This window comes from Bos indicus, chromosome 16 (assembly GCF_029378745.1).
Source record: "Bos indicus isolate NIAB-ARS_2022 breed Sahiwal x Tharparkar chromosome 16, NIAB-ARS_B.indTharparkar_mat_pri_1.0, whole genome shotgun sequence".
NCBI lineage: Eukaryota > Metazoa > Chordata > Mammalia > Artiodactyla > Bovidae > Bos > Bos indicus.
Window position 1 is genome coordinate 31,047,054 of NC_091775.1, and position 12,845 is coordinate 31,059,898.

Consider the following 12,845-nt stretch of genomic DNA (forward strand, 5'->3'; position numbering starts at 1 on the left):
GAAAACTGTTTTACAGCATCAACAATACACAGACTAAAATAAGAAATTTTGCTGTTCACTTGTAATTTATTAACCATCACTGGTAGGACCAGTTTTCCAAAACTGGATAAGTAATGATCAAAGTAAGTTTCTTCTTAATTTTTTTAAAGAAGGATTTGACAATTCAAGCACAAAAATGTAATTCCATGGCAAAACCAATACAATATTGTAAAGTAAAATAAATAAATAAATTGAAAAAATATATATATATATATAATTCCATTCTGCTTTAAAATGAATTCCTCTTTAAAAGTTTCAATGGAGAAATTCCTCCTAAAAAAATGAAAGTTTCAAGGAGTTTGAGGCAAGTTCTTTTCAAATAATGAACTAGCCTTGTATCCCTTAAACAAACCCCACTTGCTCACAGTGTATAATTCACTTTATATATTGCTGAATTCTGTTTACTAGTATTTTGTTAAGGGTATTGGCATCTATCTTCATGAGACATATTGATTTTAACTTTCTTTGTATGGTCCTTATCTGGTTGTTCCTTCAGAATAATACAGACTTCACAGAATGAGTGATGTTTCTTGGGTTCCATGGCCCCTAGCTGGTCCTCATTCTTTCTGCCTTTCAGAGTCTTCATATATTTATTTTATATATAATGTCCATGGTCTTTAACTGTATTTAGTGGGAGAGATAAAAAGAAGCATGTGTATTCCATTTTGCCCCAGAAAAAGACTATATGAATGATTTTTTAATTCAACAAAATCATATTTAATTTTTAATTACTCCTGTTTTAGCCTCAATTTTGCCACTTCCTCTAGTCAATAAGTAAAGCTAAACCAGTTACTCTTTCTTTTCAAAATTCTTCCCCAACAGCCAACATCATAAAAAGTAAGTAGAAACTTTAATTCAATCTTTTAAAAGTTCTAACCCTGGAACACTAGCCCACTACAATTATGAATTCTGAAAAACAATTAAGAACATAATTATTTACTATTTTTTAGTAATAAGACTTAATTGCTCCAATTGTCAGCAATGCCATCAGCCCCTCCTGGCTTTGTCTCAGCTGCCAAAAGCCTACTAGTCCACATCCATGTCCTTCTGGAGGCAGCCCACATCCAATGACTGACTAAGGCAACTGCAAAGAGGGCAATCATTTGGTCTAAAGGCAGGACAACTCTGAAGGACCATTTCTGCTCCTCACTTCCCTGCTGGATCAAGAGAGGCTGCTGGGACAGCCTGATGTCTCCCTGATAAATCATGTTTTACCTCCTTTCCCTTTGATCAAGGCCAATTTCTTTTTTTTTTTTTCATCTGTCCAATAGGTGCTTTTATTTTTTTTTTTAATTTTATTTTATTTTATTTTATTTTTTTTTTAAATTTTATTTTATTTTTAAACTTTACATAATTGTATTAGTTTTGACAAATATCAAAATGAATCCACCACAGGTATACATGTGTTCCCCATCCTGAACCCTCCTCCCTCCTCCCTCCCCATACCATCCCTCTGGGTCGTCCCAGTGCACTAGCCCCAAGCATCCAGTATCATGCATCGAACCTGGACTGGCATCTCGTTTCATACATGCTATTTTACATGTTTCAATGCCATTCTCCCAAATCTTCCCACCCTCTCCCTCTCCCACAGAGTCCATAAGACTGTTCTATACATCAGTGTCTCTTTTGCTGTCTCGTACACCGGGTTATTGTTACCACCTTTCTAAATTCCATATATATGCGTTAGTATACTGTATTGGTGTTTTTCCTTCTGGCTTACTTCACTCTGTATAATAGGCTCCAGTTTCATCCACCTCATTAGAACTGATTCAAATGTATTCTTTTTAATGGCTGAGTAATACTCCATTGTGTATATGTACCACTGCTTTCTTATCCATGCATCTGCTGATGGACATCTAGGTTGCTTCCATGTCCTGGCTATTATAAACAGTGCTGCGATGAACATTGGGGTACATGTGTCTCTTTCCCTTCTGGTTTCCTCAGTGTGTATGCCCAGCAGTGGGATTGCTGGATCATAAGGCAGTTCTATTTCCAGTTTTTTAAGGAATCTCCACACTGTTCTCCATAGTGGCTGGACTAGTTTGCATTCCCACCAACAGTGTAAGAGGGTTCCCTTTTCTCCACACCCTCTCCAGCATTTATCACTTGTAGACTTTTGGATCGCAGCCATTCTGACTGGCGTGAAATGGTACCTCATAGTGGTTTTGATTTGCATTTCTCTGATAATGAGTGATGTTGAGCATCTTTTCATGTGTTTGTTAGCCATCTGTACGTCTTCTTTGGAGAAATGTCTATTTAGTTCTTTGGCCCATTTTTTGATTGGGTCATTTATTTTTCTGGAGTTGAGCTGTAGGAGTTGCTTGTATATTTTTGAGATCAGTTGTTTGTCAGTTGCTTCATTTGCTATTATTTTCTCCCATTCTGAAGGCTGTCTTTTCACCTTGCTAATAGTTTCCTTTGATGTGCAGAAGCTTTTAAGGTTAATTAAGTCCCATTTGTTTATTTTTGCTTTTATTTCCATTATTCTGGGAGGTGGGTCATAGAGGATCCTGCTGTGATGTATGTCAGAGAGTGTTTTGCCTATGTTCTCCTCTAGGAGTTTTATAGTTTCTGGTCTTACGTTTAGATCTTTAATCCATTTTGAGTTTATTTTTGTGTATGGTGTTAGAAAGTGTTCTAGTTTCATTCTTTTACAAGTGGTTGACCAGATTTCCCAGCACCCCTTGTTAAAGAGATTGTCTTTAATCCATTGTATATTCTTGCCTCCTTTGTCAAAGTTAAGGTGTCCATACGTGCGTGGATTTATCTCTGGGCTTTCTATTTTGTTCCATTGATCTATATTTCTGTCTTTGTGCCAGTACCATACTGTCTTGATAACTGTGGCTTTGTAGTAGAGCCTGAAGTCAGGTAGGTTGATTCCTCCAGTTCCATTCTTCTTTCTCAAGATTGCTTTGGCTATTCGAGGTTTTTTGTATTTCCATACAAATTGTGAAATTATTTGTTCTAGCTCTGTGAAGAATACTGTTGGTAGCTTGATAGGGATTGCATTGCTTTGGGTAGTATACTCATTTTCACTATATTGATTCTTCCAATCCATGAACATGGTATATTTCTCCATCTATTAGTGTCCTCTTTGATTTCTTTCACCAGTGTTTTATAGTTTTCTATATATAGGTCTTTAGTTTCTTTAGGTAGATATATTCCTAAGTATTTTATTCTTTTCGTTACAATGGTGAATGGAATTGTTTCCTTAATTTCTCTTTCTGTTTTCTCATTATTAGTGTATAGGAATGCAAGGGATTTCTGTGTGTTGATTTTATATCCTGCAACTTTACTATAGTCATTGATTAGTTCTAGTAATTTTCTGGTGGAGTCTTTAGGGTTTTCTATGTAGAGGATCATGTCATCTGCAAATAGTGAGAGTTTTACTTCTTCTTTTCCAATTTGGATTCCTTTTATTTCTTTTTCTGCTCTGATTGCTGTGGCCAAAACTTCCAAAACTATGTTGAATAGTAATGGTGAAAGTGGGCACCCTTGTCTTGTTCCTGACTTTAGAGGAAATCCTTTCAATTTTTCACCATTGAGGATAATGTTTGCTGTGGGTTTGTCATATATAGCTTTTATTATGTTGAGGTATGTTCCTTCTATTCCTGCTTTCTGGAGAGTTTTTATCATAAATGGGTGTTGAATTTTGTCAAAGGCTTTCTCTGCATCTATTGAGATAATCATATGGTTTTTATTTTTCAATTTGTTAATGTGGTGTATTACATTGATTGATTTGCAGATATTGAAGAATCCTTGCATCCCTGGGATAAAGCCCACTTGATCATGGTGTATGATCTTTTTAATGTGTTGTTGGATTCTGATTGCTACAGGATTTTATTAACTCTGTAATTACCTCTGGGAGGCAGAGAAGGGCTGGACTTGGGTGGGGTATAGTCAATGAGTACTTTAGCTTTGTCTGTAATGTGACATTACAAAGAATTTATCTATATTTCACTTGTGCAGCTTTTTCAGTAGACAAAAAAAGAAAAAGCCTGAAAGCAAAACATGCTCAAAATGTTATTAATCCTAAGTGATGGAATATAAGTGATTATTATTTTCTTTTCTGAATTTTGTTATATTTTCCATATTTTCTAAAAGAAAGAAATATTGAAGTATTTACTTTCACTACTGGGCTTCCTTGGAGGCTCAGTGGTGAAGAATCCACCTACCAATGCAGAAGATACAGGTTTGATCCCTGGATTCAGAAATGGCTACCCGCTCCAGTATTCTTGGCTGGGAAATCCCATGGACAGAGGAGCCTGGCGGGCTACAGTCCACGGGGTCACAAAGAGTTGGATACAATGAGAAGCTGAGCACGCACGCACTTTCACTCCCATGGTATGTATCTATCATTATGGGAACCATTTTTGCTTTTCCTTATGTGTTTATTGTTTTTTTAGGTTGCTACAAGTACTGATATATAAAGAAAGATTTCTAAGGGCCAATTTCTCATTATTCTCTTATGCATCTTACTAACCTCCAGGGCTAATACTTACCTATTCAGCAGTATAACCCTTCTCCAAGTTAAAATATTTAAATACTTCCACACTGGTAAGTTCTGCATCCTTGAGGCCCCTGAATGCCTTACCTCATCCAGGAACTCACTATAACCCAGCACAGCAGGAGACCTCTAGAACCCCTCCCCAAAATTTACATATAATGTCAGTTTTGACCATACCATACCAGCTATTAGACATTTTTAACATCACTCCAGTCAGTCTTTCCCTCAAATTTAGTACCAAGATAAAAATGCTGACAATTCTTACAACAGAAGATTTTACTCTCATTCTTAATACAGAACATAGTGACTTAGCAGCAGCAGCAGCAACATAAATTTAACTGCATAGTCAGCAATAAATAGAATTCCTATAGGCCATATTCAAAATTCCTGCTGGCTTTTGCTTAGAGCAGAATAGAGATAAATACAAAATAATATAAACAAGTTATGTCAAATTGGATATCAATCACTACAAAATTTCTTCCTATAAAAGAAACTGGTTGCCATACATCCTTTTAACATAAGGGTCAAATCCGACATTACAAGAGTTTCCATTTGGTTTTCAGACAACATTAAAATATCATCACAAATGTAACATTTATAATAACTATATCACAACTATGAATTCCTGAAATTATTTCAGGCCTGAAAAAATGATGCCATAATAGATAAAAGGTTACTAAATGATACTTAAAGATCTGTTGGCTCTCTATAATTTTATTTTTCTCTAAAAATATTTCTAAGATATTTAAATATTCCAATAATTAAAATCTTACCTCAGCTCTTTTCAGCATTTCCCATTTATTCAATATTTTCATGGCAAATACTTTATCTGCATTTTTTAGTTTCACTACAGCAACCTAGAAAAGGAAATACAACTTTTAAAATATGACAAATAATACTTTTTTCAGTCATCCATTTTCCTTTTTCCTCTCTGTAAAAAAAATAAATACCAAAATTATCAATGATTTCCATGCAGTTCAAATTCTAAGATCCTAAATCAAATAATACTGTCAGTTGAAAAAGTTACATTAGTGAACATGAGCCAAACAACTCTATTTTTGAACACGGTATCAGTTGGTGATTATATATTATATTTGCCTTTTCGAGTTTTCTTTCCTGGAATTTAAACTCAGTATCTACTATCTAAAAAATTGACCAAAATGTACCATATGAAATAACTAAAGCTTAGTAAATACTGCGGGCTTCCCAGGTGGCTCAGTGGTAAAGAATCCTCCTGCCAAGCAGGAGACATGGGTTCAATCCCTGGGTTGGGAAGATCCCCTGGAGAAAGAAATGGCAACCCACTCCAGTATTCTTGCCTGGGAAACCCCACAGCTAGAGGAGCCTGGCGGGTTACAGTCTACGGGGTCACAAAGAATCAGACACCACTTAGCAAGTAAACAACATTAAACACTGCATGCCAAATTCCAACACGATGTTACAGGTAAAGCCAGCTGCCAAAACAAATGCATTTCATGGGGATCACACAGTATGACATAAACTGAAAATGATATTATTTTTCATGCCACACAGTCTTGCACACTAAACCAAACCCCCCCACAACACACAGACCCCTAAAGATCAATTGAGGCTGCTATCTCTACAAATCGTACACTTCACACATTCCTTCCCAACAAAAAAAAGAACAGACATTTCTGTATTTTGTATTTTAGTTGTGGATCAAAAAACTGTCAAATATAAATCCCCCCCTTTTTTTCCCACTCTCAACAAAGTGATGACATTTCTATTTCTGCTTCTCTCCCTCAGTTTGACTAGATAACCTCAAAGGGCCTTTGCAGCTCACTGAGTATGCTATACAGCAGATGATAAACTACAGAAGAGAAGACAAACGCTGTTATCAGTTGTGGGAGGCTGGACAGGGAAAACAAACACTACTCTAATATGAAGAAATAGAAAACAAACTATGTACAGCATATCTTCAAACAGTTTAAAGGGATATTTCCAAGAATAGAGAATTTTTTAAATTTGAGGTTTAAACTCAAGTGCCAAACTTTTTAAAACCCTAACAGTGAAGGTACATATCAGGGTCATATAATAAATTTATTTTTGGATCACAGTACAATAACAGTAATATGACCATGTATAATGCAAATCAGTTTATAATACTATAATGGCATCTGAACTAGAATATATCTTGGTAAATGTCATAAACAATGGACATGAGTTTGAGTAAACTCAGGGAGTTGGTGATGGACAGGGAGGCCTGGCATGCTGCAGTCCATGGGGTGGCAAAGAGTCGGACATGACTGAGTGACTGAACTGAACTGAACTGAAATGTCATAAATGGTTATATATTGACTGTGAGTACAGTTTTTCATCAATTATTAATAAAATGGTGGGAAGGAAGAAAAACTATCTCAATTTCAACTACAATCACTTTAGTCTTTAGTCATATCTGGTCATATCTGCAGAATGATGAATCAGTTATGGATCCACCATTTCTGCACCAGTTATGGATCTCTTAATGGGTTCACGTTTAAAGAAAAGGGGCTGTACAAGATATAGAAACAACCTAAATGCCCACTGACAAATGAATGGTTAAAGAAATAGAATATTATTCAGCCATTAAAAAGAAGGAAATCTATCTTTTGTGACAACACGGATAAACCTGGAGGGCATTATGCTAAGTGAAATAAGCCAGAAACAGAAAGACCAAAACTGTGTGGTCTCACTTATATGGAAAAATATAAAAAGGTAAACTAATATAAACAGAGAAATCTATTTCTAGAATTCTAATTCTAGAATGGTGGTGCCAGTGGCTGGGGGTTGAGGGAAAGGGGGAGATGATGGTCAAAGGGTGTAAGTTTTTCAGTTATAAGTTCTGGAGATCTAATGTCAGTATGTTGACTATAGTTAACAGTATTGTATTATATTCTTGGAAGTTGCCAAGAAAGTAGATCTTAAATGTTCTTATCACCAAAAAGGAGGAGGGGAGTACTGTAATAGAGAGCACAGAAAAACTTAAAACATTTTTTTCACTAAGATCTCTGATAGACTGAAAACACAAGTTACACAACTGTGTAGACTCCAATCATACACTGCACAAATGGATGGAAGGATAGGAGCACAGAGCTAGACATGCCTACATTGAGGACAGGGAAGAGGTAAGGAAGGCTATCACTTAAGCCTTCTCTTCTGATTTAGAGAAGAATTGCTGAAAGACTCCAACACCTAGACTTGCCCTCCTCAGGTCATATGGAGTGATACGAACTCCTCCCAGCACTGTATGATTCACCAATTTTCTATGCATATGAGTACAGAAGTACCTGAGGATACCTAATAGTGTAGTAGTAATCCACCAACACATTTTGAGTGTGTACTAAATGCCAAGTACTCCTCTAAGAGTTTTATGCAGGTCCACAATCCTTTACCTGCAATTCTGCAAGATAAAGGGTTTTCACAATTCATTTGGCAACATACACTGACATCAGGCTAATCACAGTTTGAGGGGAGTTTTTTTTTTTTTTAATCTCACTTAGTATAAAAATAAATGTGCTTCATTGCAGAAACACCTCATAAGCGATTGCTTATGAGGTTCTGCTCAAAACCCCATTAAGAGTGCAATACAGAGTATATGTACTAAATTATCTTTCTAAAATCCAAAAACTACTGGAATCAAAACCAACTCTGGATTATAGGGATGTGCAGTTGAAATAAGCGAGCATTTATTGAACACTCAAACACTGAGCTAGCACTTACTGTTCAGGGTAGTGGTGATAACACAGTCTGTGCAGCCAGATTCGGGTTATATACAAGTATAAAGTACATACAACAGGGTCTAGCACTTGGTAAGAGTTCAGTAGGGCTTCCCTGGTACCTCAGCTGGTAAAGAATCTGCCTGTAAAGCAGGCGATCCCAATCTGATACCTGGACTGAGAAGATCCTCTGGAGAAGGGATAGGCTACCCCCCCCAGTACTCCTGGACTTCCCTGGTTGCTCAGACAGTAAAGAATCCATCTATAATGCAGGAGACCTGGGTTTGATCCCTGGGTTGGGAAGATCCCCTGGAGGAGAACACAGCAACCCACTCCAGTATTCTTGCCTAGAGAATCCCCATGGACAGAGGAGCCTGGTGGGCTACAGTCCGTGGGATGGCAAAGAGTCAGACACGACTAAGCAACTAAGCACACAGCACAAGTGTTTGATAACCACTAGCTATGATTACACGTCAGGTACTGCACTAAGCACCTTATAGCCCAGTCTCTTAACTGTTGTTTGCTCTATCACTACGACGTGGTAGACCGTATACATCCTAATTTCTTCAATTTCTTTAGGAAATAAGCAGCTTTGGTCTCTTCAACACTCAACTTTATAAATTTTTATCCATGACACATATATATACATAGAAATATAGTTAGAAATATCCTCAAAGGAACATTCTTACAAATAAAAACTAAGCTACAATATTTATGTGTAATTTCCAATTGTGAAATATTGCAAATAAATACATTCTGAAAGGTAAAACTGACTGAATATATCACAAACATTAGAAAATGTTTTAAATTCTTGAATATGTTGTTAAAGATTACTAATTAATAGGAGAAAGTTCACAATATACTGTTTAAAAGGATTTTATTAAAGTTTATAAACTAAAATAAAATTTTCTATATATACACATAAAATATATACCTATACATTTCCATATGTATAGGTATACATATATAGAAAGACAAGCATCAGACCCTTAAAAATCAGTTATTTCTAGGGAATATGATTTCTATCCTCCTTTCTATATTTTCTATATAGGACATACAAAATTTGAAACATGGAGGGGCTAGTATAGAATACCACAATTCATCCTGAACATAAAATGACCACTAATTGTTGAGATATTATAGTGTGACTGATAAAGGCCAACATGAGACCCACACTTCACATCTATGTGTTAATCAGGAATGTCAAGCTGCTTCAGGGTGAAAAACATTCTCAGCACTGTCTTACAACAGTTTCGTGAGCTGCCTAAATCTTCTCTGGGATGAAGTGGGATGTGGTGAAATTAAATAGGTCAGTTCACACAGAAAACAAAATTATGGTTCCCAAAGGGGAAATAGGGTGAGGGAGGGACAAATCAGGAGTTTGGATCAGCAGATACAAAGTACTACATATAAAATAGATAAACATCAAAGTCCTGTTGTTTGCACAGGGAACTACATTTAATATCCAATCATAAACCATAATGGAAAAGAATATGAAAACAAAATGTGTGTGTATCATTTTGCTGTACACCAGAAACCAACACAACATTGTAAATCAACTACATTTCAATTTTTTAAAAGTCAATTCAGAAACGATTCTTAAATTATCAAATTGATGACAAAATGAGACAAGAGTAATGAAGCTGATGAAGCAATAAAATTGATCATGCTTTTCTCCTTTAACACTACAGATCATTTTCATGTTCATTTCTGTAAATTTGAAGAAGGGATTGTCCTAAAACTCTAGGTTCTAGACTTTCAAGAACCACAGCTAACTGATATACAAAAGGGCAGTACGTTAAAATGTCCCTTCTTATCTAATTTGACCAAAATGTAAAGTACATTTAGTATGAACTGGAAGATTACAAATTTAATGCAGAACAAAGATGTATTTTTAAAAGCACCAAATACAGAGATGTCTTATTAAAAGCACTATGATATCAGAAAAACAGCAAACGCTACAGAAAAATCAGTAGGTGACAAGTATAAATGAATGAGTTCTGAACTATCACTTATAGATATAGCATATAACTCAGAATGATCATACTATACTAAACAGAATTTCAATAATCAAGAAGCAGTCGCCATGCAGTTCCACAGATCTAGTCCACATTCAATGTACCTAAAATTCACCACACCTCCTCTGGTCCATCCCATTCCTATCCACCAGTCTTGCCTGGACTGTCCTCTATTACTTCTTACTTCTACTCTCTCTTACTGTCCTCTCTTACTTCTGCTCTTATCCTCCAAAATCTATTCTCAAAACAGCAGCCACAGTGATTCTGTTTAAACTAGCTCATATCGTGACACTCTGCTCCAAAACTTTAAGTTTCCTATGGGTTCCAACACACCCTGGTCTTCCAGTCTCCCAGATCTCATACTACTCTCCTCCTAGCTCACTCTGCTCAAAACATACTGATCACCTTGTTCAAAGTCAACTTGGTGTCTGTGCACTTCAGTCTCAAACAGTCTCCCCCTCCCCACACTCCGCCACAACTAGATGGTTTGCTCTCTCACTTCCTCACTAAAATGTCATTCTGCCCTTCACACTTTCTATCTCATTTCTTTGCTTCTTTTTCCCCTTAGCTCTTATTATTTAACAAATTATATATTCTATTTACCTATTTTGCTTATTGTGTGCCTCACTCACTAGAACATAACCTCTACAAGGGCAGAATTATTTTTTCTCATTTGTTCACTAGTATGTGCCAGTGTGTGGGAATCAGTAGGTAGACAATAAATATTTACTGAATAAATAACAAGTGATTTGTAGGCTATATGATCATATGTACTTGGACTATTGAAAACCATCTATATGTTCAAGCTTCAAGTACACTACTAAATTGAGACTGAAACTAAAATAAAGACAAGGCATTATGATAAAAGAGATACAATTCTCTATCTTAAGGTGTATTAAGTGTGTACCAGATTATTCCAGCTGATGCTGCTCTCTTAATCACATGTATGGCTTTTAAACTCGAACTTTGCGGCTTGGCTTTCACTATCTTTTGCCTATGGTTACTGCTCACTCTTACTGTTTTCATGTCATTGTCTCCTTCTTTCTCTACTGTATAATGTCTACCATCATTCATTATTAATAATAATAAAATATTAAAAACAACTCAATTATGGAAAGCTTACTCTGTGCCTGGCACTGGGCTAGGCACAATACATGTACTGCCATAATCGATTCTTACACCAGGCTAAAGTAGTTTCTACAGTCCTCACTATGTGGCTGCAAAGCTGGTGTTATTTACTGCTATGAGTGCTAGACAGTTCTGTAGGTCTTTATAGAGATCATCCCATTCGTCTCGCCTGTAGTCTTGATTCCTGCTGCCATGTTAATGGTGATCGTGGTTAATGTATATGGAAATAACTATATTTGTTTTTTATAAACTATTCTGTTAGTGATCAGCTTGTATTCAAAATATTTAATAAAAAAATTAAGACTCTTTAACAAACCAGAAACACTACAAAGAGTTAACTAAACTGGCTAGAGGTATCCCCTCTACGGAGATGCAATTTATATATCTACTAGTGATAGTCAAAATATTTAGAAATTGGTATAGGCTGGGCATTGACCAATTAGAGCAGACATTAGCTATAAAAATACAGTATGCCCATGCCGGAGTACTCCTATGGACTGAAGACTAGCCCTGTATATACAGAGGCTATCAAAGGTGAATCATGCAACATAACTTCAAACTTCTTTTACTCCCCATAGAGCCAGGGAACAGAGCTTTTAAGGAAGAATGAATGGCTAAAAATAATTCTCCTTTCAAACTCTAGGACTAGGTTATGCAGACACATAAGGGCCTACTTATGGTAATTAGAGGAAGCAAGCTAATTAAAAGCTTTTGACACCTGAAGCAGGGGTAGCAGGCCAAAGCAGCAAGCTTTCACAACAAGCTCTGAAGCCCAGAAGCCTTGAAGCTGCCGGAGCAAGGCTGGAGCAGGCAGAAGCGGTGAGCCACCAGGAAACTGTGGACAGGCAACACCCAGGGCGTAAGTTAAAGGTTTTCCTGAAAGCAAAAAGGAAAACCCAGCGTTAAGTTAAGCAGTCACTGACAACAATTGAGTCGTAGAGAGAAGGTTCTTAACTCGTAGAGCTGTTGATTTTCAACTGTATCTTGCTCCTTTATTATTTCCCATAATTTATGCATTTCTTGTAGGAGTTATATAAATTATGCTTTTATTTTCATAGTTATATATTTTTTAAGAAAAGCATAACTGAGAGAGGTGCTGTTCCTATCAGACATCTGTGCCAGAGGTGAACCTATCCACTGGGTCTATATAATATCTACTGACAAATTCCTGATAGAAGACAAAATACTTTAGAGGAAAAAATGATCTCTTTAGGGCAGTCTTTGAATTTTGAAATCTATTAGTTGATAAATACTACAAGGGTATGTAAGGCCATCAAAGATACTTTAATTAGGAATGAATAGCTAAGCAGCAAGAGCTCATAAACCAGTCAGTAGTACTTTTCATACAAAATTCACTGTGTCTTAAAAGAGAGTAAATTATCTACAACCTATTGGTTCCTTTTATTTTATATACTTTAGTTGATATATATAGAGAGA

At 36.2% G+C, this 12,845-nt stretch overlaps 1 protein-coding gene across 19 annotated transcripts in view; it reads right to left on the minus strand.

The window, feature by feature from the left end:
- The window catches only part of CDC42BPA (CDC42 binding protein kinase alpha), a 299,393-nt gene that overhangs the window by 195,799 nt on the left and 90,749 nt on the right, over positions 1-12,845 (minus strand). For 18 of the 19 annotated variants that reach the window (XM_070768074.1, XM_070768072.1, XM_070768070.1 and 15 more), the window contains exon 3: positions 5,320-5,403. In XM_070768074.1, coding sequence (XP_070624175.1) covers positions 5,320-5,403 — 84 coding nt within the window. Of the gene's footprint in view, positions 1-5,319; positions 5,404-12,126; positions 12,285-12,845 lie in introns of all 19 variants that reach the window. The other variant, XM_070768079.1, reaches the window with a different exon arrangement.